At 41.2% G+C, this 23,118-nt stretch overlaps 1 protein-coding gene across 1 annotated transcript in view; it reads right to left on the bottom strand.

Annotated features, from left to right (window-relative positions):
• Positions 1 to 23,118, bottom strand: part of LOC114667097 (formin-like) — a 613,004-nt gene that overhangs the window by 577,491 nt on the left and 12,395 nt on the right. The window contains exon 2 of the mRNA XM_051920062.1: positions 10,497 to 12,361. Coding sequence (XP_051776022.1) covers positions 10,497 to 12,261 — 1,765 coding nt within the window. The 5' untranslated portion in view covers positions 12,262 to 12,361. The remainder of the gene's footprint in view (positions 1 to 10,496; positions 12,362 to 23,118) is intronic.

The following is a 23,118-nucleotide window of genomic DNA, read 5'->3' as shown; positions in this document are numbered from 1 at the left end:
AGAAAATTTCTGCATATGCAGATGATATGGTACTGCATATGGTATCACACCCACAAAATACTGTGGCTGCAGTCCTAACAGCACTTAGAGAATTTTCAAAGATTTCTGGTCTCAGAATTATTTTGCATACAATATTAGACTGGACACCTTCCCTTTAATCATTGCAGATCAGTTTAAATACCTAGGGGTAAACATCACAAGTAAACATAAAGCTCTTAATCAACAAAATGTTACTGTCTACAGTTATGTCCATAAATATTTGGTCAGAGACAACATTTTTCTAATTTTGGTTCTGTACATTACCACAATGAATTTTAAATGAAACAACTCTGATACAGTTGAAGTGCAGACTTTCAGCTTTAATTCAGTGGGGTGAACAAAACGATTGCATAAAAATGTGAGACAACTAAAGCATTTTTTTAACACAATCCCTTCATTTCCGGGGCTCAAAAGTAATTGGACAATTGACTCAAAGGCTATTTCATGGGCCGGTGTGGGCAAGTCCGTCGTTATGTCATTATCAATTAAGCAGATAAAACGCCTGGAGTTGATTTGAGGTGTGGTGCTTGCATGTGGAAGATTTTGCTGTGAACAGACAATATGCGGTCAAAGGAGCTCTCCATGCAGGTGAAAGAAGCCATCCTTAAGCTGCGAAAACAGAAAAAAACCATCCAAGAAATTGCTACAGTATTACGAGTGGCAAAATCTACAGGTTTGGTACATCCTGAGAAAGAAAGCAAGCACTGGTGAACTCAGCAACGCAAAAAGACCTGGATGTCCACGGAAGACAACAGTGGTGGATGATCGCAGAATCATTTCCATGGTGAAGAGAAACCCCTTCACAACAGCCAACCAAGTGAACAACACTCTCCAGGGGGTAGGCGTATCGATATACAAGTCTACCATAAAGAGAAGACTGCATGAAAGTAAATACAGAGGGTGCACTGCAAGGTGCAAGCCACTCATAAGCCTCAAGAATAGAAAGGCTAGATTGGACTTGGCTAAAGAACATCTAAAAAAGCCAGCACAGTTCTGGAAAAACATTCTTTGGACAGATGAAACCAAGATCAACCTCTACCAGAATGATGGCAAGAAAAAAAAGTATGGAGAAGGCGTGGAACAGTTCATTATCCAAAGCATACCACATCATCTGTAAAACAGGGTGGAGGCAGTGTGATGGCTTGGGCGTGCATGGCTGCCAGTGGCACTGGGACACTAGTGTTTATTGATGATGTGACACAGGACAGAAGCAGCCGAATGAATTCTGAGGTGTTCAGAGACATACTCTCTGCTCAAATCCAGCTAAATGCAGTCAAATTGATTGGGCGGCGTTTCATGATACAGATGGACAATGACCCAAAACATACAGCCAAAGCAAGCCAGGAGTTTATTAAAGCAAAGAAGTGGAAAATTCTTGAATGGCCAAGTCAGTCACCTGATCTTAACCCAATTGAGCATGCATTTCATTTGTTGAAGACTAAACTTCAGACAGAAAGGCCCACAAACAAACGGCAACTGAAAGCCGCTGCAGTAAAGGCCTGGCAGAGCATTAGAAAGGATGAAACCCAGCATCTGGTGATGTCCATGACTTCAAGACTTCAGGCTGTCATTGCCAGCAAAGGATTTCAACCAAGTATTAGAAATGAACATTTTATTTCCAGTTATTTAATTTGTCCAATTACTTTTGAGCCCCTGAAATGAAGGGATTGTGTTAAAAAAATGCTTTAGTTGCCTCACATTTTTATGCAATCGTTTTGTTCACCTCACTGAATTAAAGCTGAAAGTCTGCACTTCAACTGCATCTGAGTTGTTTCATTTAAAATTCATTGTGGTAATATACAGAACCAAAATTAGAAAAAAGATGTCTCTGTCTAAATATTTATGGACCTAACTGTATATGGAAAAAATTAAGCAAGACTTGCATAGATGGTCAACCCTTCATCTCACTCTAGCTAGAAGAATTAACGTTGTTAAGATGAATATCCTTCCCAAGCTTCTCTTTCAATTTCAAAACATTCCAATATACATCAATAAATCATTTTTTAAGTAATTAGATTCAGCCATAACCTAATTTATTTGAAATTTAAAACATCTACGTATCCAAAGAGCGACCCTACAAAGACCTAAGGCAGAAGGTGGCATGGCTCTACCTAACTTTCCGTTTTATTACTGGGCAGCAAACATACAAGCTATAAAAACCTGGACATGGACACAAATAGATGAACATACACAGGCTTGGTACGCAATAGAAATAAAATCCTGCGGTACTTCTTTATATTCCCTGCTTTGTGCCCCTATAAATGCAAGTTATCTCCAATATACTAACAACCCAATTGTGCTTCACTCACTCAGAATATGGAACCAATGTAGGAAGCATTTTAAAACAGAGAATCTTTTATCTGTGGCACCTTTGCACGAGAACCACCTTTTTCAACATACACAAATATACGCAGTGTTTAATATCTGGAAAACATTTAGGATTAAATCACTTAGAGACCTGTACATAGGCAACGTCTTTGCATCCGATGAACAATTACATTCCAAATGTAAGTTTCCAGCAACACATTTCTTTCACTATCTTCAAATTAGAAACTTTGCTAAACAGAACCTGCCTGATTTTCCTCATCTCCCACCTTCCTCTACGCTGGAAAAAATATCGCTCAGTTTCGAGGACTCAGACAGCATTTCTGCAATATATAAAACCATTTTGCAGTCCCTCCTTTTCAAAGATCCAAGAGGACAGTGGGAAAAGGATCTCTCACTCAACATATCAGAAAAAGAATGGAAGGTAGCAATGCAGAGAATTCACTCAAGCTCCATATACACAAAGTATACAATCATTCAACTCAAAACTATATATTGAGCACATCTGTCTCATTTAAAATTGTCCAAAATGTTTCCAGGGCAAGATCCAACCTGCAAACACTGCAATCAAGTTCCAGCCTCACTGGGTCACATGTTTTGGGCCTGCACCAAATTAACATTATTCTGGACCAAAATCTTTAAATGCCTTTCAGACATTGGTGTCACAATACCTCCTAACCCATTAACAGCTGTGTTTGGTGTAGTTCCAGATGGGCTTAAAGTGGAGAAGGACAAACAAACTGTGATTGCCTTTACTGCACTATTGGCACGTAGACTTATCTTGCTCAACTGGAAGAATCCTAACTCTCCTCTTTTAAGTCAGTGGGTAACTGATGTTTTATACTATTTGAAATTGGAAAAAGTCAAATTCTCACTTAGAGAATCTGTGCAGAACTTTTTCAAAACCTGGCTGGATCTAACCAATAACATTTTAGATTAAGCTCTTAAAGCACTGAGGAAGCAGATTCTCTTCCCATTTCTTTTTCATCTCCATTTATCTTTATCCGCTTAATAAACTCCTGTATTTGATCTGCAGAATTAACAGAAACAAGTTTAGAGCACCCCGCCACCCCCTGGCCAGGCGGGTAATCACCTCCACTTGGTCCATTCAGCTCGCTCCTAGTCGCACGTGTGTGACACCAGCAATGGAAAAAATGGATGGACGATTTGCCGCTACTTGTGGATTCCAATGTAAACAGGTGCATTGAACCAATTAGATTTGGTCATATAATGCCTGCACAAATGCATCATTTTGGAGACGCTTCTGAAGACAGGTATGTTTCTTACCTTCTCCTAACTGATAAAGAACCTAAGATACATTGTTCATTTCTAATGGGGAGATCACTGAAACCTGTCACTATACCAAGGTTAGAACTAACAGCAGCTGCAGTAGCAGTTAAAATAGATAAGATGCTAAAACATGAACTGCAAACCCCCCTGCAAGAGTCAACCTTTGGACTGACAGCACCATTATATTAAGTGGGAACGTCTGTTGAACAAAGAAAAGTGGTAACCACCTAAATATCCAGATTCCAAATCAGAATGAAAAATGTAATTATATATACACAGTGTGTATGTGTATATATATATATATATATATATATATATATATATATTTCACTTCAAACGGATACTCAAAAACATTCATTAATCGGAGCTTACACAGAAGACGCCAAAAAACTCAGCAAACAATCGAATTGAATCAGAACCCCCACCCCACCTGGCACTCACTCCCTTATCACCACAAGGTGTCTGAAGGTACAGCGCGCATCCTGGCCAAGTCAGGAGTCAGAATAGCACACAAACCCACGAACAATCTGCGCACGGTCCTGTTTAATGCTAAAAACAAGATATCAATAGCAGAAACACAAAACGCAGTTTATAGCATTCCATGCAGTTCTTGCTCAGCGGTATACATAGGACAAACTTCAAAAAGAATCGCAACACGTATACAAGAACATCGCAACGCCGTCAGAAGAAAGGACTCACTTTCATTGATCTACACGCATACTAAATCAACAGGACATACATTTAACTGGGCCAATGTACAAGTAAAATTTAAGGCCAGTACTAAAAGTGCCAGAGAGCTGGCCGAATCTTGGCTATCAAATGAGAATGCCATCAACAGACACTTGGACATAAATCCAGCATATGCAAACTTAAGAAGAACATGTTCATAATAAATAAACTGTACACCCAATCCCCCACCCCCCCTTCACACTGACTTAGCCACCCCCCCACCACCTCCACGTAATGTTTTGCTATATATTGCCTTTGATTCTTGTAAGTCTAAGCATTATCCTCTGATGAAGACCCCTGGCAGGGGTTGAAAGCTCAGGAATAAAAACTACTTTATGATACGTGATTCATTTTTCTCCCTTTGTGGATAGGATCTCCAGCTGCTAATATGCAAACTGTATCACAGACCTTCTCTTCCATATATATATATATATATATATATAAATATTATATATATATGCTGTGTATATATATATATATTGTAGCAGTAGAGGCGTGGAGCCACCTCTAACACCCTCAGGTACCACTCCAGACACTGGATAAAAGTACAAGACTCTTTTATTTTGTCTTGACGTGCACAAAGCACCCTCCACTCCACACTCATATAATTACAATAAACTCTCACAATACTAATCACAATTCTCTCCTCCTCGCCCAGACACTTGCCACCCTACCTCCCAGCTCAGCTCAGCATCTGGTCTTTCCCACAATCCTTTTATACACCCTGACCCGGAGGTGTTCCTGTCCAACAGTCCACAGTTCCTTATTCCTTCCGGGTCAGGGTAAACAGTCCTTTTCTTCACCCCGGGAGCACATCGTTTCTTCCCGTCACATGACCATGATGTACTCCCGGGTTATAGGGCACATGCGAGCCTACGAGCCCCCCTACAGCAACGCCTGGTGGGCCCCAAGGTATCCAGCAGGGCTGCGTATAAAAACTACATAGTCCATGAGGCCCTGCTGGAACTCGCTGTTGGGAGAGCTCCTCCTGGCGGCCTGGGGGTGAGAGCCGGAATCGAAAGCCGGCAATCCACCACTATATATATATATATATATATATATATATATATATATATATATATATATATATATATATATTATACACAGTGGGGCAAAAAAGTATTTAGTCAGCCACCAATTGTGCAGGTTCTCCCACTTAAAAAGATGAGAGAGGCCTGTAATTTTCATCATAGGTATACCTCAACTATGAGAGACAAAATGAGAAAAAAAATCCAGAAAATCACATTGTCTGATTTTTAAAGAATTTATTTGCAAATTATGGTGGAAAATAAGTATTTGGTCACCTACAAATAAGCAAGATTTCTGGCTCTCACATACCTGTAACTTCTTCTGTAAGAGGCTCCTCTGTCCTCCACTCGTTACCTGTATTAATGGCACCGGTTTGAACTCGTTATCAATATAAAAGACACCTGTCCACAACCTCAAACAGTCACACTCCAAACTCCACTATGGCAAAGACGAAAGAGCTGTCAAAGGACACCAGAAACAAAATTGTAGACCTGCACCAGGCTGGGAAGACTGAATCTGCAATAGGTAAGCAGCTTGGTGTGAAGAAATAAACTGTGGGAGCAATTATTAGAAAATGGAAGACATACAAGACCACTGATAATCTCCCTCGATCTGGGGCTCCACGCAAGATCTCACCCCGTGGGGTCAAAATGATCACAAGAACGGTGAGCAAAAATCCCAGAACCACACGGGGGGACCTAGTGAATGACCTGCAGAGAGCTGGGACCAAAGTTACAAAGGCTACTATCAGTAACACACTACGCCGCCAGGGACTCAAATCCTGCAGTGCCAGACGTGTCCCCCTGCTTAAGCCAGTACATGTGCAGGTCCGTCTGAAGTTTGCTAAAGAGCATTTGGATGATCCAGAAGAGGATTGGGAGAATGTCATATGGTCAGATGAAAAAAACTCTACTCATCGTGTTTGGGGGAGAAAGAATGCTGAGTTGCATCCAAAGAACACCATACCTACTGTAAAGCATGGGGGTGGAAACATCATGCTTTGAGGCTGTTTTTCTGCAAAGGGACCAGGACGACCGATCCGTGTAAAGGAAAGAATGAATGGGGCCATGTATCGTCAGATTTTGAGTGAAAACCTCCTTCCATCAGCAAGGGCATTGAAGATGAAACGTGGCTGGGTCTTTCAACATGACAAATATCCCAAACACACCGCCCGGGTAACGAAGAAGTGGCTTCGTAAGAAGCATTTCAAGGTCCTGGAGTGGCCTAGCCAGTCTCCAGATCTCAACCCCATAGAAAATCTTTGGAGGGAGTTGAAAGTCCGTGTTGCCCAGCGACAGCCCCAAAACATCACTGCTTTAGAGGAGATCTGCATGGAGGAATGGGCCAAAATACCAGCAACAGTGTGTGAAAACCTTGTGAAGACTTACAGAAAACGTTTGACCTCTGTCATTGCCAACAAAGGGTATATAACAAAATATTGAGATGAACTTTTGTTATTGACCAAATACTTTTTTTCCACCACAATTTGCAAATAAATTCTTCAAAAATCAGACAATGTGATTTTCTGGATTTTTTTTAAGTGGGAGAACTTGCACAATTGGTGGCTGACTAAATACTTTTTTACCCCACTGTGTATATATATATATATATATATATATATATATATATATTGTGAAGGACAGCCGGGTCCCATGCCCGGCAGGGACGCCCCTGCTGCATCTGTTCTGGGGGAGCCACCATGGGCAGCTCAATACCTCCCCCGGGACGCTTGGTGGCAGCCTCCCTGGTGGACAATGATTCCCCAACCTGGCGCAGGGCTCCATGGGAGATGGAGTCCTCCACAGCCTGGTTGGGGGCTCGGATGGCCACCAGGGGGAGCAGCATGGAGTCAGCAGCCTGGCTGGTCATATCTTCAGCCCCACCCGGAAGGGCAATTAGGACCAGGTGACCAAGCACCTGGAACGCTTCCGGGTGGGATATAAAAAGGGCCAGCCACCACCACTCAGGGAGCCAGAGTTGGGAGGAAGGAGGACTAAGCTTGTAGAGGAGTGGTGGGAGAGAAAGAGTGTGTTGCTTTGTGTTGGACTTGTGTTTTGGGACTGTGTATTACCTGTGGGTCACGGGGAAGACGTGCGCCCACGGGTGAAGAAGAAAATAAAGTCCATTGAGTTTATACGTGCCTCTGTGTCGTTCTGTGCCAGGTCGGGCGCTATATAGCGCTCCTTATTACAATATATATATATATATATATATATATACACATACACACACACGTATACACACACACGCACGCACGTATACACATACAATTATAAACAGCTATCAAAATACAAACCTATTAATAACATGGAAACTACTTTAGCATAGTCAAATTTCAAATCCTAGCTGCAGAAAGGCTGAGCAGGTCTGCACACCACAGAATATTTCAGAAACCACATTTACATACAGTATTAACCCTAAACCTATATAAAAGGAGATGGCAATGGAAATCAGCTTATTTAAGACAGCCTGGTGTCAAGGTAAATGTTTTTCAGATATATGAGGGAGTGGTCTTCATTTTCATAATACGTCAAATTCTACATTTTACAGTGAAAGAGGTTATGGTTTTGCAAGATGATGCACAGCATGGTGATAAGCTTTCTTTAGATGGGCAAAATTATGGAAACACTTATCTTCACTTCTGATACTTGCAGCTCCCTGCAGCTATTTAAAACTATATAGTGATTTTTATGGTACAGGAGAACACTCCAAAACACTTAAAATTAACTGTTCAAAATGCTCATGTGTTTATCTACTAATTGGGTTCATGCAGGTTAAAAAAACAAAAGAATGATTGAACCAAAAACTGTATTCTTTTTATTAATACTTTCATGCTTTTGTTTTTAAATAAACGCAGTTACTACAGTCAGGCATCAGCAAGGAACTAAAAACAATTTACAATCAGTACATTGAAAGCACAATTCACACTCTAAATGTCACTCTCAAAACTAATATATTTTAGGAAATAAGGTTATTAAGCAACAAGGATTGTATCAAACAGTCAAATACTGTTATGAGCAAGCAAAGTGGTGCAGGACTTGCCAACAAGAAAAAAGCAAAATGAGCTTATATGCAGTAATCTGTGCTTTGAGTGGTAACATCCATCCTTCCAGATATTTCCACTTCTTAAAATTACAAGTCAAAATCAGATAAACACAGTTAAAGCATTGTACTGTCTCAAAGCCATCAAAGAACAACAATGACATTACATCAGATTTGTATAAAAAATATTGTCTTTGTTTTATGCATATAAAGAGAGATGAACAAAAAGAGTAGCAATGGCAAGCATACACTACTTGCTTGGGTTGTCTGCACACATGATCACCTCAGATATGCCACACACACCCACATCCTTCCCTCCATATAAAGGTGGCTGCCTACTACTGATAGAAGTCTTAGCTAACACAGAATACTCCTTATACTGCATTCTATAAGTTAGGGGTAACCAACCCCAGTGCCACTGCCTGTCAGAACAGAAGAGCAGGAAGCTTTGTGTAGCCATTAGAGTAGGGTACCGTGATTAAATCTTGCTTCTTGGATGGGCAGACAGGACACTAAGTGTGGTTTAACTTTCATACACTTTTGTGTAGCAAGGTGGGGTACAAGATTTTACAGGACTGCCAACTGTCCCAGGGCCAAGGTTTTCAACCTGAGTGGGGGGGGGGGATGGATTTAAGATTATGCTGAATTGTACTCATCCATTTTACATATCTAAACAGCCTAGTGACACAAGCATGCACTTTTCTCTTATGGATGTGCCAACTGTCTGACTCAAAACATCATGGAAGACATACAGGTATCTACTTTATTTTCATGGTTTTCTGTGAAGGAAAAAAAAAAAACAACACCCCCACAATCAGCTGAAAATCTCCAAAAGGAGAAACTCACAATCCTGTGTGAGAATGCAACAATGTTAGAACGGTGTTGAATAGGTGGTGAACAGGTTAAGACAGGTGTAGGGTGTGTCCTTTTGATGCTCTTTTGTTCTCGAGTACTTCTGGAAAGGGTGCTAACATGACCTGTAACACTGCCCAATGTACTGCTTTCTTTTGGGCCACTATGCCTGAAGAAGACACTTTTGCTGATGACTTATGTTCTGTACCAGAAGGACAATGCCTGCCTTTCACAGAGATTTCCTACCATATTAGACACGGTGATTTCAATTTCAACAGTTAGTCCTTGACATCAGTTTGGGAAACATGGTTACTGTTTCAGTGCAAATGTAGCAAAGATGAGAATCGCTTTTATTGTACAAATATTTTTCTTCAGACTCTGTTTGTGGTCATTTTTCTTTACTTGCTTTTAAACATTTTTTGCCCTTGGTAGATTACCATTCATTTCTTGAAATTGTTTATTTTAGTCCAGTGTTGTGGACAGGCCACAGTCCGTACATCAGGAATTAAAAGGAATTCTTTGTGTTTTTACAGAATTATTATTTTTAATTTTTGTTTATGTCGAGTCACACAGTTATGATATTAACAATATCACAGTTTAGAAACTCTACTAATGCAAAACCATGGGTGAGTAAAGTCATGGAGAGCAAACTAGAGAACCTGAAGAAAAGCCCACACAGATAACAGGGAGAATAAGTAAATTTCACACTTACAGTTACCACGTTCAGATCTATACTTAAGAATCTAGACCTGTGAGACAACAGTATTAAACACTGTCAATTTTCAACCATCATTAATTAATTTTAAAGCAGTGAGGCTCAAAAAAACAAACTGGTGAAAAAAGCTGCTCAATTATTTATAGGCTCTCATCAAGACATCAAGAGTAGGATATCAAAGCATGCCATCACAAGTAGATTCCTCAAAGCAAACACACCCTCTGAAAGAAACTTATGTCTTAGCAAAGCTTCTCAAAAAATTAAAATATACAGTATTGAATGCAGTCCAACTGGAACATGAATAGCAAAAAGTTATTTAATCACTCATTTTAATCAATGTCTAACCTTGGATAAAATGCTGGCGGATGCATTTACTGTGTATCTGTGAACCCTTCATTAGGATTGGCATCATCTTTTTTTCCTCCACATTTGTTAAACATTTTAATGTTAATGTTTAGAAAATTTTGCCACTAACCTCTGCATGCTGCCAAGAGACTGACTTCAATGTCAGGATAGTCTTGATTGAGAGGTAAATCCTTCCCACCAAGTGGGGTTCTGTTTTCAGTCTTGTTACAAGCCTGAGTGTGAAACTGCAGCGTATCTGTATTTGTAGACCACAAGGTGGCAGCACACGTTTGAGTAGAGTTCTCTTGCAGCTGTGTCTGAAATAAAGGCAAAATGCTGTGGTCTAGCTGTGGACTTGGTGGACTTGGCAGCCTTGACAACCACAGAGAGGGTGCAGTTAATGAAGCATTGTGACTGGTGGTGGCGACAGGTAAAGACTGATTAAAAATGTTGTCAAATCTGACTTGAACCGGCAATGCTGTACATTTGACATCTTTTTCACTACTACTTGAGGCAAACCCCTTCAATTGATACTGAACCCCTACAGTCATCGTTTCCACAGGTACTGTACCCTGATGGTCAAAAAAAACATCTAGATTTTCAAGGCTTACTTGCTCTGACATTTTACCTTCTCTACCAACTTCTTTTAAATGTCTCCCAAAATTACTACTGGTGGTTTCGCCCATCTTCAACACTTTAGATGATATATTTTCCTCTGAATCAGGCAAAAGCACAGTGCAGACATCTTCGTTGGCCATCAACCTTACTGGCACACAAGAAGAGTACACCGAAGCAACGTTCTCCTCCCATGTCCCTATCAGTTCCGGAGTTTCTCTGGCGTCATTTCTGCCAACCTGATGCAACACACTTTTTACCTCTTGCACTTTAGCAACTACTCTAATCCCAGAGTCTTGTCTGGAAGATTCTCCTCCTTTTGCTGGCAACTGCGGCTGATTTGCAGGGCTAGTAAAAGCCTTTCCTATGGAGCCAGACCGAAGTGGTGTTCTGATGCAGGCCGGGCTGCTTCCATAACAGGTGTAGCTTGACAAACATGTTGCTGTACTTTCTGAAATATTCTCCTGATAGCTGCTACTGTAGTATGGCATGCCATAACCAAATAGCTGCTCGTTATCATAATCTGACAACTCGCTGCAAATATCAGTGTCAGATTCGAAGTTTCTGGAATCCTCCATTAAATCTCCCTCAGGTTTGTCAGGTTTCCCTAGCACCACAGATGTGACATTCCAATGCCGATTGGGAAGTTGGCCAACAAGGTTTTCCGAAAGCCCCCGTAAACTTCGTCTCTTCTTTCCTTCCTCAACAGAAACATATGTTGAGCAGGATTCATCACCACTGTACACTCTTCTTCTTGTTTGACTCTCCCCTTTCCTTGTCCCTACTTTCTTTGCCTTTCTTCCTTTGGCAATGACTGGCAAAAGGACCGGTCTCTGGGGTTCAGTGCTGCAGGCCCAACTGTGATCTTCCTTGGAATTGCCAGCCTCCAAATAGCTCTGGATCTTCCCATCTTGGTTGCCCATATCAAACTTTCTCCTGCAGTAGGTGCAGACTGCAAATCGATCAGCCCGCAACAGTACTTTGTCGTGCTCTGCTTGCTGCCTGAACAGCTCGGCGGCAGCTCCCTGTTTTGGAGTCGAGTTCACAAGCTTCAGCACACTCTCACAAGACCAGTCCCCCTGCTGTGCTTCCCTCAGCTCCTCCTTTCCTTGGCCATACTGAGCAAAATTCTTTGGAGTCTGGCTCCTGGCAGGACTTGTGCTCTTGTACACAGAGCCTCTGGCTCTACCCCTTGGACAGTATATGCTGATGCGGCAAGCCTCCGCAATGGGCTTGTACAGCAGGTGGGCAGCATGAGTGCTTTCCATTCCAAGTCTCATTATTTCTGCACTTAAATTAAGTGGATGGACATAAACAGTAATGTGAAGACTGCTGAGAAAAGCAAGCTGCTCTCATCTTCTGGCGTTATTGATTCCCTGTCTGAAAGCAAAGAGAAACAAAATAAGTATAAAGGCCTTTTCAAATCTTCAAATAAAGCAGCCTATACAAGGGATAATCACAGCAAAGAGTGGTTAAGGAGCATTTCCTAATAACTTAACTTCAGAAACAGTGGCCCTTTCAAACGCTTTTCTTACTTGATTATCAGTTGTCTTGAGTTTTATGTTCTTAGCGATAGCGATCTATCAAGATAGATAGATAGATAGATAGATAGATAGATAGATAGATAGATAGATAGATAGATAGATAGATAGATAGATAGATAGATAGATATGGATTCAGAAATTATTCAGACCCATTCACTGTCTACACACTTTATTGTGTTGTACATTTAAAATGGATACATTTGCAATTTTTGCCCATCAGTCTACACTCCATCGCCAATAATAACCAAGTGGAAACAGGTTTTCAGAAAGGGTTACAAATTTACTAAAAATTAAACAATGAAGACTGTCAATCATGTAAATATTCAGTCCCATTACTGTGGTGCTCCAAATTGTGCTCAGGTGCATCTTCATCCCTTTATTTCTCCTTAAGATGCATCTAGAACTTGACTGGAGTCCTCTTGTGGCAAACTGAATTGGCTGGACATCATTTAGAAAGGTGCACATGTACCTGTGTATATAAGGTCCTGCAATTCACCCAGCATATCAGGGTAAAATCCAAGCCATGAAGTCCAAGAACTCTCTGTAAACCTCTGCGATCAAATTGTGGTGAGACATTGATCAGGGCAAGGGGATAAAATGTTTCTAAATTGTTGAGTGTTACCAGAAGCACATGGCCTCAATGCCTGGAAGAAGCTTGAAAATGGATGAAGTCTGGATCCATCAGGACTCTTCCTAGAGATGGCCATCTGGCCAAACTGAGTAACCTGACAAGACAGAATTAGTCAGGGAGGTTTCAACAGTCTTCTGCTGAGATGGGAGAACCTGTCAGAAGGACAACCACCTTAGTAACTCTCAGACCAAAGTGTCTCTTGAGTAAATGGCACATGACGGTTGAAAGGACTCTGAGGCCAAGAGAGATTGGATTCTCCGATTTGATGAGACAAAAAATAAATTCTTTCAGCAGAACTCCAAGCACTATGTCTGGCGAAGCCCACCTGCCTAATACCACCCCTACATGTGATGCATAGTGGTGTCAGCATCATGCTTATGGGGGTGTTACTCAGCCTTGGATCAAAGAGACTGGTCAGAATTGACGGATGAATGCAGCCAAATACAGGGAGGCCCTTGAAGAAAACCTGCTTCAGAGGGCACACCACATCAGACTAGGTTCACCTTTCAGCACATCAATGAGCCAAAGCATACAGTCAAGTAAATGTGTGACTTTGGGACAAGTCTCTCACTAACCCTTAGTGGTCTTTCAAAAGCCCAGATTTCAACCCCTTTGAACATTTGTGGAGAGACTTGAAGATAGCAGATTATAGATGCTTCCCATCCAATCTAATGGAGTTTTAGATCATCTGCCAGGAAGAAAGACATAAACTATCCAAATTCAGGAATGCAAAGCTTTTACAGACTTACCCAAGAAAACTCAAAGCTGGAATTGCTGCAAAAGGGGCTTCTACAAAGTACTAAATTAGTCTGAATATTTCAGGTTTTGATTTCTAATACATTTGAAAACCTTTCTGAAATCATGTTTTCACTTAGTTATTAAAAGTTATTCAGTTTGCACTAATGGGAAAAACAGCAAATGTAACCTTTGAAAATGAAATCTACAACACAATAAAGTGTGAAGACAGGTCTTAATACTTTCTGAATCCACTTTAGGTACATAGATAGGTAGTACTTTATTTGATACAATCTATCTTGAGGAAACAATGAGCTCATTAGTGATGAGCAAAACCAAAGGGAACTAATAACATTGCAAGTAACAGTGTTTCTATAGTGCCTTTTATAAATTTAGCAAAAAATGAGATGCTAAATAAGAGTCAGAAAGTGCTCTCTTACAATGACTGCTTTGTGTCCTTTGAGCAGAACTGATCACAAGTTAAATGACTCTCTTTTGGATTCAGACAGTCAAATGACTAGTTTTAAGGGCAATTATTTTAAAAAAAGTCAATATCTATGCAGAAATATTTTTTTATACTTCTGCTGTCTGAAAAAGTACAATTCAAAATGCATTACAGTTAAAGTTAGTTTTACTTAACTTGATAAGACATGTATTTTCCGAAGGTGACAATTCTAAGGATATTTTTAACTCTTTTAGGGCTAATTTTTTTTTTGTTTCTTTTCTCCCAGGACTGAATATTTTTCCAGAAACTAACCTTTTTTTTAAAAAAGAACACAAAGCAATTGTTTAACGTATCAAATCAGCAAAAAATATTTACTTTTGACAACTGTTACTGTCTTGCATGTTGTATGAGCCTGCATACTATATGATTTCACATACATATCACATACATGTTACACAGCAAAGTCTTGCAAAGTACGATATCGCTCAAAGCAACCAATTGCATACATTGCCGCATTGCACTGCTTACAATATGTGTTGCATTGGTGCCTCCTTTTCAATTGTCTGTTGCTGCATTTTCTCACATATAGTGTTAGTGTGTACTGTAGAGAGACAAGTCACCCGTTTGACATCGTGCCATGCCAATGCCACCAAGTTTTCCGCCCGCATGAAAACCGGATTGTCACCTCTTTTCCTCTTCAGCCAGTCTGGCTTCAACTGTGAAGGCATGTGTCTCCTGTTCACCCTCACTGTGCCACAAGCTCCAATTCCCCTGCTCTGTAGCTCCATGAACAACACAACAGGCGGAGTGGTGGCTCTGAGGCTAGGGAGCTGCACTGGCAATCGGAAGGTTGCCGGTTCGAATCCCGTAAATGCCAATATGGACTCTGCTCTGTTGGGCCCTTAAGCAAGGCCCTTAACCTGCAATTGCTAAGCGCTTTGAGTAGTGAGAAAAGCGCTATATAAATGCAAAAAATTATTTTAAAAAATTATTATTATTATTATTATTATTATTATGGGCATGTATAAAAATTGTCCATGTACACAACATGACCCAAATGTTCATAGCCCTGAAGCAGCTCCAGCACAACCTGACTTGTCAAGGGACAGCCCTCTCTTTGAAAGAAATACTTTACTGTATATGTAATTACTTTCAGGCAGAAACCAGTGTTTGCAAAATCAATTATGCCATACTTTGTGGGCTTGTCTGGCATATATTGTCAGAAAAAAAGGCGTCCCTTTTATTTTATCATAGACTCATTCACAGACAAATCACGGCCAGACTGATAAAATTGTTTATATGTTGGTTGCACAATGTCAAGTAGGGGCTGAACTTTATACATGGGGTTTTGGCCTGGCTCACCCTTTCGGATTTGCTTCTGGTTATCACAGAAGTGAATAAAACTTTGCACCAGCACGTACCAATCACGTGGCATAACCTGTCCAAAGCCACCAGGGGACAAAGCACATTTGGACCAATGCTCCCTGAAGTTATATCACCAGTCTAGTCCCATCTCTATTTGTAATGCCACAAAGACCTTCATCTCGTCTTTGGTTGTGGGTTTCCACTTTGAAAAACGAGAATGCGGTGTAAGCGCAGCCCGCGATTCAAAAAATTGCTCTGCATACCTGTTTGTCTCATCTGACAGTAGCTGTAAAGCAGCATCAGGAGAGAGCAACCTGAAGTAGTCCAGCGGCTGGTAATCTGTCATGTCCAACAGCAAGCCATGCTGTCTTGTGAAGTCCGATAGCCAGTTTGGCTCCCACGGATCAATGTCTGGGTATTCCTCCCACACGAACCTTGCTGTAGGTGCATCGGCTGCGCAAATGCGCTAAGCTGGCAGCCCGATCAGCTGGGGTGGCATTGGCTGGTGGCCGATCAGCTGATGCCAGTTCCTCACTCTCTTGCTCGATCTCCTGATCACTCTCAACAAAATCAGATTCTGAAAAGATCAGAGTCCGACTCAGCGATAATGCGCAAAACATTGTCTCCTGAGTATTTTCTTTTCTGCACTCGCTTCGCTCCCTTGTGAGATGTCAATGCCATCTTGCTTTTTACATTTTGTAACTCAAGCACATGCAAGGATTAGATGCCAAGTCAATGAGTCTAACATTCCTGCAAGCAGAGAGGGAATGCCTGTGACATAACAGTGAGTTCTGTCGCTATTAACAGCTGATTGTCGCTCTCTACCCTGGATATCGACTTTTGTTGACATGCGCTCTCAACCCCTCCTGTCGACAAAGTCGACATCCGCCCTAAAAGAGTTAAAAATGTGAATAAAGTCTTGTTTGCTTTGAGTGGCTATAGCCTTTGCCATGGCAAAGTAGGTCAGGTGCTTCAAACATAATGAATAACATGGCACCCCCTAGTATCCATCCAAAGATGTTCAGTTGATTCCATGATCCTAGTCTCGTGGGGCCAGACATGATTCTCAAAAGAAAATGTCTGGGGACAACCTGTTAAAAAGTATTTAGTGAATTGCTGCAGAATCCCACCCTGCAAAAGCTCCACCCACATGGCTTATTACTAAAACACCTGCCCCCATTTCCTCCAGTCCATGCGTTTTAAACCCCCAGCTGAGAGGGCAAAAGATACTGAATAAAAAGACTTGACACTGAAAGAAAATTAAAAGCTACATTGGCGGTTATTGGTTTGGGAGCTCAGTAGTACACTAACTTTGACATTGTAATGAGTGACAGTGGAGACCAGACAAACAGAAAGACACATTCACACACACGTAGATCACCAGACCTACTGGGCTCCACATATTTGAGAATCACTATACATGACATAACAACAACAAATAAGAGTTTGGATAAGCATTGTGGTCTATGAATATACGACGTGTTAAAAAGCTGCGGCTATTTCATCAGGGCATTTTTGCATTTCTAGTCAGAAAGTAATGTTAAATTTCTTTAGTTACTTGTTTAGATGTACAGTCAGAAGGTGGATATTGTGCAGCCTCGTCTGTGCATCCACTGTTGTCATTAGGCAAATTTGTTGATTTGGGTGTGTTGATTACTGAAATCTGTATCTCCTGTGTTTATTACCAGACCTCTTAAAAGGACTCCTTTATGATAAGTGCGACACACTGTTTATTTCAAATTGATGTTTTGCAGTTTACATTTTTATGAATATAGCTAACAATTATTTTAAGCTTACATTGACTCCTACACTATTGTCATAAATGAAAAGAAAGCACACATGGCACCTGCAACAATGCATCATTCACATTTATCATTCATCAGTTGATGCCAGCAAATTCCAAAGTATAATATGATGCAACAAAAAAGTAATTCCTATGCACCAGGTTATGTTTACTTTTAACACATGCAATATGCTCTCTGTACACATGACATACATTTATATGTTTAATAGGGTTTTTGCATGAGCCTTTGACTGTTCATCACAATCAGATGTTTGCTGTCTGTTGGACCAGGTTAATGGGAGCACCTTTGAACTTTGCGGTTCAAAATCACCGCCTCTACTGTGAGTGCTGCCTTCACAATGCATTAGATTGGTTTAGATATGTGACATTTGGTGAACCGTCTAATTGTTCCCACTGTGGACGCTAGAGGCGCTGTTGCCCCGCTAAACCCACCAGACAGACGTCCAAGACACACTTATAAAAAACACCAAGAAGAATCTTTAATAATTTTTCTTCAATAAGTGCGCAAAGCACCACACACTCCACAATTATCCAATACTCAATAATAATCACAACAATAATACAATCCTCCACTCCCAGCAGCATAGTCACCCAACCTCCCAACTCCAGCTCTCTTTGCTGGGTTTTGACCAATCCTTTAAATAGTCCATGACTCGGAAGTATTCCTTCTCCAGGTCAAACGCCACATCATCTTTCAACTAGCCGGAAGTACTGCGGGCTTCTGTCCTCGTGCCTCCGGGATGTAACAACAATAGGAGTCCCCAGGTTCCTTGTGAGCACCCCCTGGCGGCACCCATGGCACCCAACAGGGCTGAGGAAACATGATGCCCTGAGGGAATCCAGGGAACCATTTCCGTCCAGGGGAGCTGCCATCTAGCGTCCCGGGGGATGCAGTGCCCTGAAAAGCCTGCTCTTCCTTCTTTTTTCTGTTCAGGGACGTCCCGGCCAGACTGAAACGCCGGCCGTCCATCACACCACCCACTTTAAAATTCACTTATGGTTGTCTCCAGATGCACGTATTATACGTCCTGCTTCCATGAGACAACCATGATCTAGTGCAAAGAATTCAACGGATTATGTTATATGAAGTGAAAGGCAAGATGCAATAAAGAACAAGATTTCCAAGATTTCTTTAAATATACATAAAATTTTCAATGACTGAATATTTCTTTTCCCTTATTCCTTGTCAGGTCTTTCAGTGTTAACAAGAAACAGATTGACACCAACAAGTCAAAATCTACTCGAGCAGTGTCCCTCCAAACTAAGCAGGTTTTGGGCTATTGAAATTACTTAAGAATGTCACTGGAAGAGCTTTCAAGGGGCTATAAATGTGGAAATACTGACCTGAAACATTACCCCAAAAATGTAGCCTGCATGGGATGCTGACAAGAAGGAAACCACTAATGAAGAAAAGCTATAAAATGTAATGAGCAACTGACATGATAAAGAATAAAATGGTTTAATGAAACAAAATCAGAACATTTTCACTTTACTTCAAAATGCTATTGTCACACACGTGTGTTTAGGAGACAGCTAAAGGGCTTAAATACAGGTAGTTCCATGCCAGACCAGGGGGTGGCGGAGTGCACTAATTTTCCCTCTCGATCTTTTGCACACCATTCTAGGGAAATCCCACCCGGCTCTGGGCAGCCACTGACGTCACTTCTGGTTCCGGTTTTGATGACATTACTTCCGCTACTGGCCTTTAAAGCTGCCATCTTGCTCCCTGGAGATCAGTTCTGTTTTGGACTCAGTTGAATGAGCATGTCTCTGTTTTTTGATCATCTTAGCAGCCGTAAACGATTAAATGGGTGGCTGCCCCAAACCTTCTCGATGTCTTTTGGTCGTTTTTCTGACACTATGTAATGCTGATTAGACACAGCAGCCTGTTTACAGCATCAATATTGCTTGCATTTCACTAGATGGTCCTGGAACCAAACATGAATATCAAAAACTATCAGACCTGGTACCACAAAAGAACCTTTCTCCAAGTGTTGTACACAGTGGAAAAGCACATTGTATTAGGCCTCTTTTCATTAGGAAATCTTGATTTCTCTGTTTTCTGTTTGTGTCAGCCTACTAGACAAAGCAGCCCAAGTGTAGAAGAAAAGTAAGTAAATGGTTGATTCCACCTCTAATATTAAGTAAGCTTAAGATGGGTTGCAAGCTTAAGATGGGTTGCAGGCGTATACATAGCCATTCATTATTCAATTCAATTCAAGCATCGGAGGTTATACTTAAAAGACCCATATCCACTGGTGGCAGCCCTAGTGTTCATTATAGTGACATGCAGGTTATTGGAACTGACGTTCTGAGGGAACAAGAAGGAAGGCAGGAAATCATGGCCTCCAGTATGTTCATTTCTGACACTCCATATGTCAGGCCAAAAAAAAAAAAAAAAACATATTCATGTTTCAGAATTTTGAGTTAACTTTTTACTATATTCTGTCTAGGATACCAGCATGAAAAGTCACATTATTTTCCATTATAAATGTAGCAATGATTACTCCTCCATGTTTAAATGCAAATACTGAGCTTGGATCAAATCCAAAGTGTTAAATTTAGCTTGAAATGTTAGGAAAGTCTGCCCAGAATTTTGTTGTCTAATTTGTTATAGAGTAAACAGATTTATTAAAATACCAGTGACGATCCTCTTAATTTAATTGGGGTCTGCTGGAATAAACATTAGCAAGGTCACCCATATTATAAGACTGACCCTGAAACCCCTGGAATCTGAGACAGAAAAGAGGAGGATCAGACAATCAGAGACAATCGCTACTGATGTTTCTCATCCTCCACAAGATGCATTGTCCTAGGACACATCTAGCTATCAACACATTCCACAATAGGGACAGTAGTTCTTTACGTTTTTATACCTCAGTCTTCCACTAACTATTATTTTTACTTGTTTGGCCAACATCCTCATCCATGGCAATCTTGCATCAGCTGAAAAACAATTCTTTCCACTTCTTTTGTTTTTACAACTGGAGCACTGGCAGGTGAAGTGAAGTGTTGATGGTAAAATAGTGTCAATAACAGGATTTGAACCCACAACCTAAGAAACTGAAGTCCCAATCTTACCCACTCGTTGTAGTTACCAAACTGTCTTACGCTTGTTGCATTTATTACATAACTAGCGTTAGCAATGGAATCCCAAGATGAAATAAATAACTTCCAAGACAATACGGGCCCCACCTAGTGTGGCCTGGGGCCATGACTGAAACAACGAAGGAGGAAATGCCAAATTAAAAACAAAATGTTAAATGCAATGGTTATAAAATAAATCTAGAGTTTCCGGCTGTAAGGTAAGTGTGCTTTCCATCACACCACCACCATCACATGATAGATCACACTGTAGTATTTCACATCACTTTCTATTTTGAAACTGTAGCTCCATTTATAGGCTTTGTCCAGATAATATGCTGCATTTATGTGCTGTCACCCTGATGGGAAAATCAAGTTACCCAGTTTGAAACTTCACTTGAGTACCCTCTAACGTGAGAGCGACCAGTCACACATTTCAGTGAAAACAATGCTACCTGAAATCTCCGAGTTGTAATGAAACGCTGACCCAGCTCCTTCAAAGGTGTAAAACAGAAAAAAGAACATAACCTGGACAGCCACAACATTACACAAGTTTATATTAGATACTGTCCGTTATTGAAATTCATTATGAGAATTAAATCATCAGTAGGGATGTGACCATTCGCACCAAACAAAAGCTACATTTCAATGCTGTAAAGGCCAAAAGATATACAAATAGTGTAGAGACCCAACCTATTATGGAAAACTACCCACATGCCAAAATTCAAATTTGTGTCTTGAAAAACAAAACAGTGCAGAAAGAACAAACAAACAGAGATGGTGCTTTATTGATTAGGAGATTGATGCTGGAACAAGTGTATTTATTACAATCAAAGCAGACCCTGAATGACTCGCTCAGGTTTAAAAAGTGCAGTTTTTTGCTTTGCGCCACCCTACATCATAACCTGTCGTCTATCAGGAAGAAGTGAAAGCTTTAGATTCATCAAAAACTTTGATCTCCGGTTTTCGACAGATCCGACAGTTTTAAGGTCCCCTGATATCGAAAAGACCGATACCTCGATGATGGGTGGGTGTATGTGTCTCTGTGCACTACAATTTCTTGAGGACGTTCTAGAGCTAAAACGGCTGAAAGGAAAAATACCAAACTCAAAACCGGAAATGACCCTCTATCTGCCGCAGCCAGGTGTTAAGTGGCCAACCCCTTGGCCTAGTCCACACACTCGGGTCCCCAACAATGAGGATCTTACGAGCCGAATCACCCTTGGGAAAATGTGCCACATGGCCTTAGTGCTGTAACTGACACTCCTTCATAATGCAGGTAATGTGCCTCATTCAGGACTCCATGAGCAACTGCTCATTCAACACAAAGTCAAACCAACGGTACCCAAGGATTTTCTGAAGAGACACAGTACCAAAGGAGTCCAGCCTTTGTCTCAGGTCACTGCATAGCATGTCTCGCAGCCACATAGCAAGACAGGAAGCACCAGGACTCTAAAGACTTGGACCTTCGTCCCTTTGCACACACCTCTTTCCAGTGACCTCATGACCATCCATGCTCTCCAAATCCATCTACTGACTTCATAGGAAGAGTCACCAGAGACATGAATGTCACTGCCAAGGTAAGTAAACCTCTCGACAAGGTTGACGATCTCTCCACAAACAGACACACTGCTGATGGCTGTGCCCAAGAAGTCATTAAAAGCCTGGATCTTGGTTATTATCCAGAACACTCACAAGCCCAGACACTCTGACTCCTCACTCAGTCTCTCAAGCACCCCGATCAGAGCCTCCATTGACTCCGCAAAGATCACAGCATTGTCAGCAAAGTCAAGATCAGTGAATTTTTCTTCACCAACAGATGCCCCACAGCCACTGGACCCCACGACTTTGCCCAACACCCAGTCCATACAAGCATTGAACAGAGTAGGAGCAAGAACACACCCCTGACGAACCCCAGAATCAACTGGAAAAAATGCAGAGGTTCTGCCTCCATTCTGCACAGCACTCACAGTACCAGTGTACAGGCCAGCCATGATATCCAGCAACCTTGAGGGGATCCCACAAACCCTCAGGATGTCCCACAGGGCAGCTCGATCAACTGAGTTGAACGCTTTACGAAAATCAGTGAAGGCTGCAAAGAAACTCTGCCAATATTCGCGTTTGCGCTCCATGAGAACCCTCAGTGCCAGGATGCGGTCGATGGTAGACTTCTTAGGTGTAAAACCAGACTGTTCTGGTCGCTGGTAGGTGAGCAATTGATCACAGATCCTATTGAGCAGGCATGCGCAACCTTTCCGCTATTGACGGCCGCACTACAGACTTTTTACTTTAATAACGGCCGCCAGTAAGTCCAAGTAAACTTAATAATGTTTTATGATTTATGTAAAAATTTACAGATTACACATTAAAACAGAGTATGATATATCTGACAATATTCAATTTACTGGTCTACATATGTAAAAAAATGTCTACGAAACGTCATATAGGACAAAAAACCTTTACAGCAATTGTTTCAGGAAGTTTGGAAAACATCGCCATTAATGGCTTCCTTGCTCTTGCATGTTTGCA

Source organism: Erpetoichthys calabaricus, chromosome 16, assembly GCF_900747795.2.
Source record: "Erpetoichthys calabaricus chromosome 16, fErpCal1.3, whole genome shotgun sequence".
Taxonomy (NCBI): Eukaryota; Metazoa; Chordata; class Cladistia; order Polypteriformes; family Polypteridae; genus Erpetoichthys; species Erpetoichthys calabaricus.
This window is presented reverse-complemented; position numbering and strand designations above follow the sequence as displayed.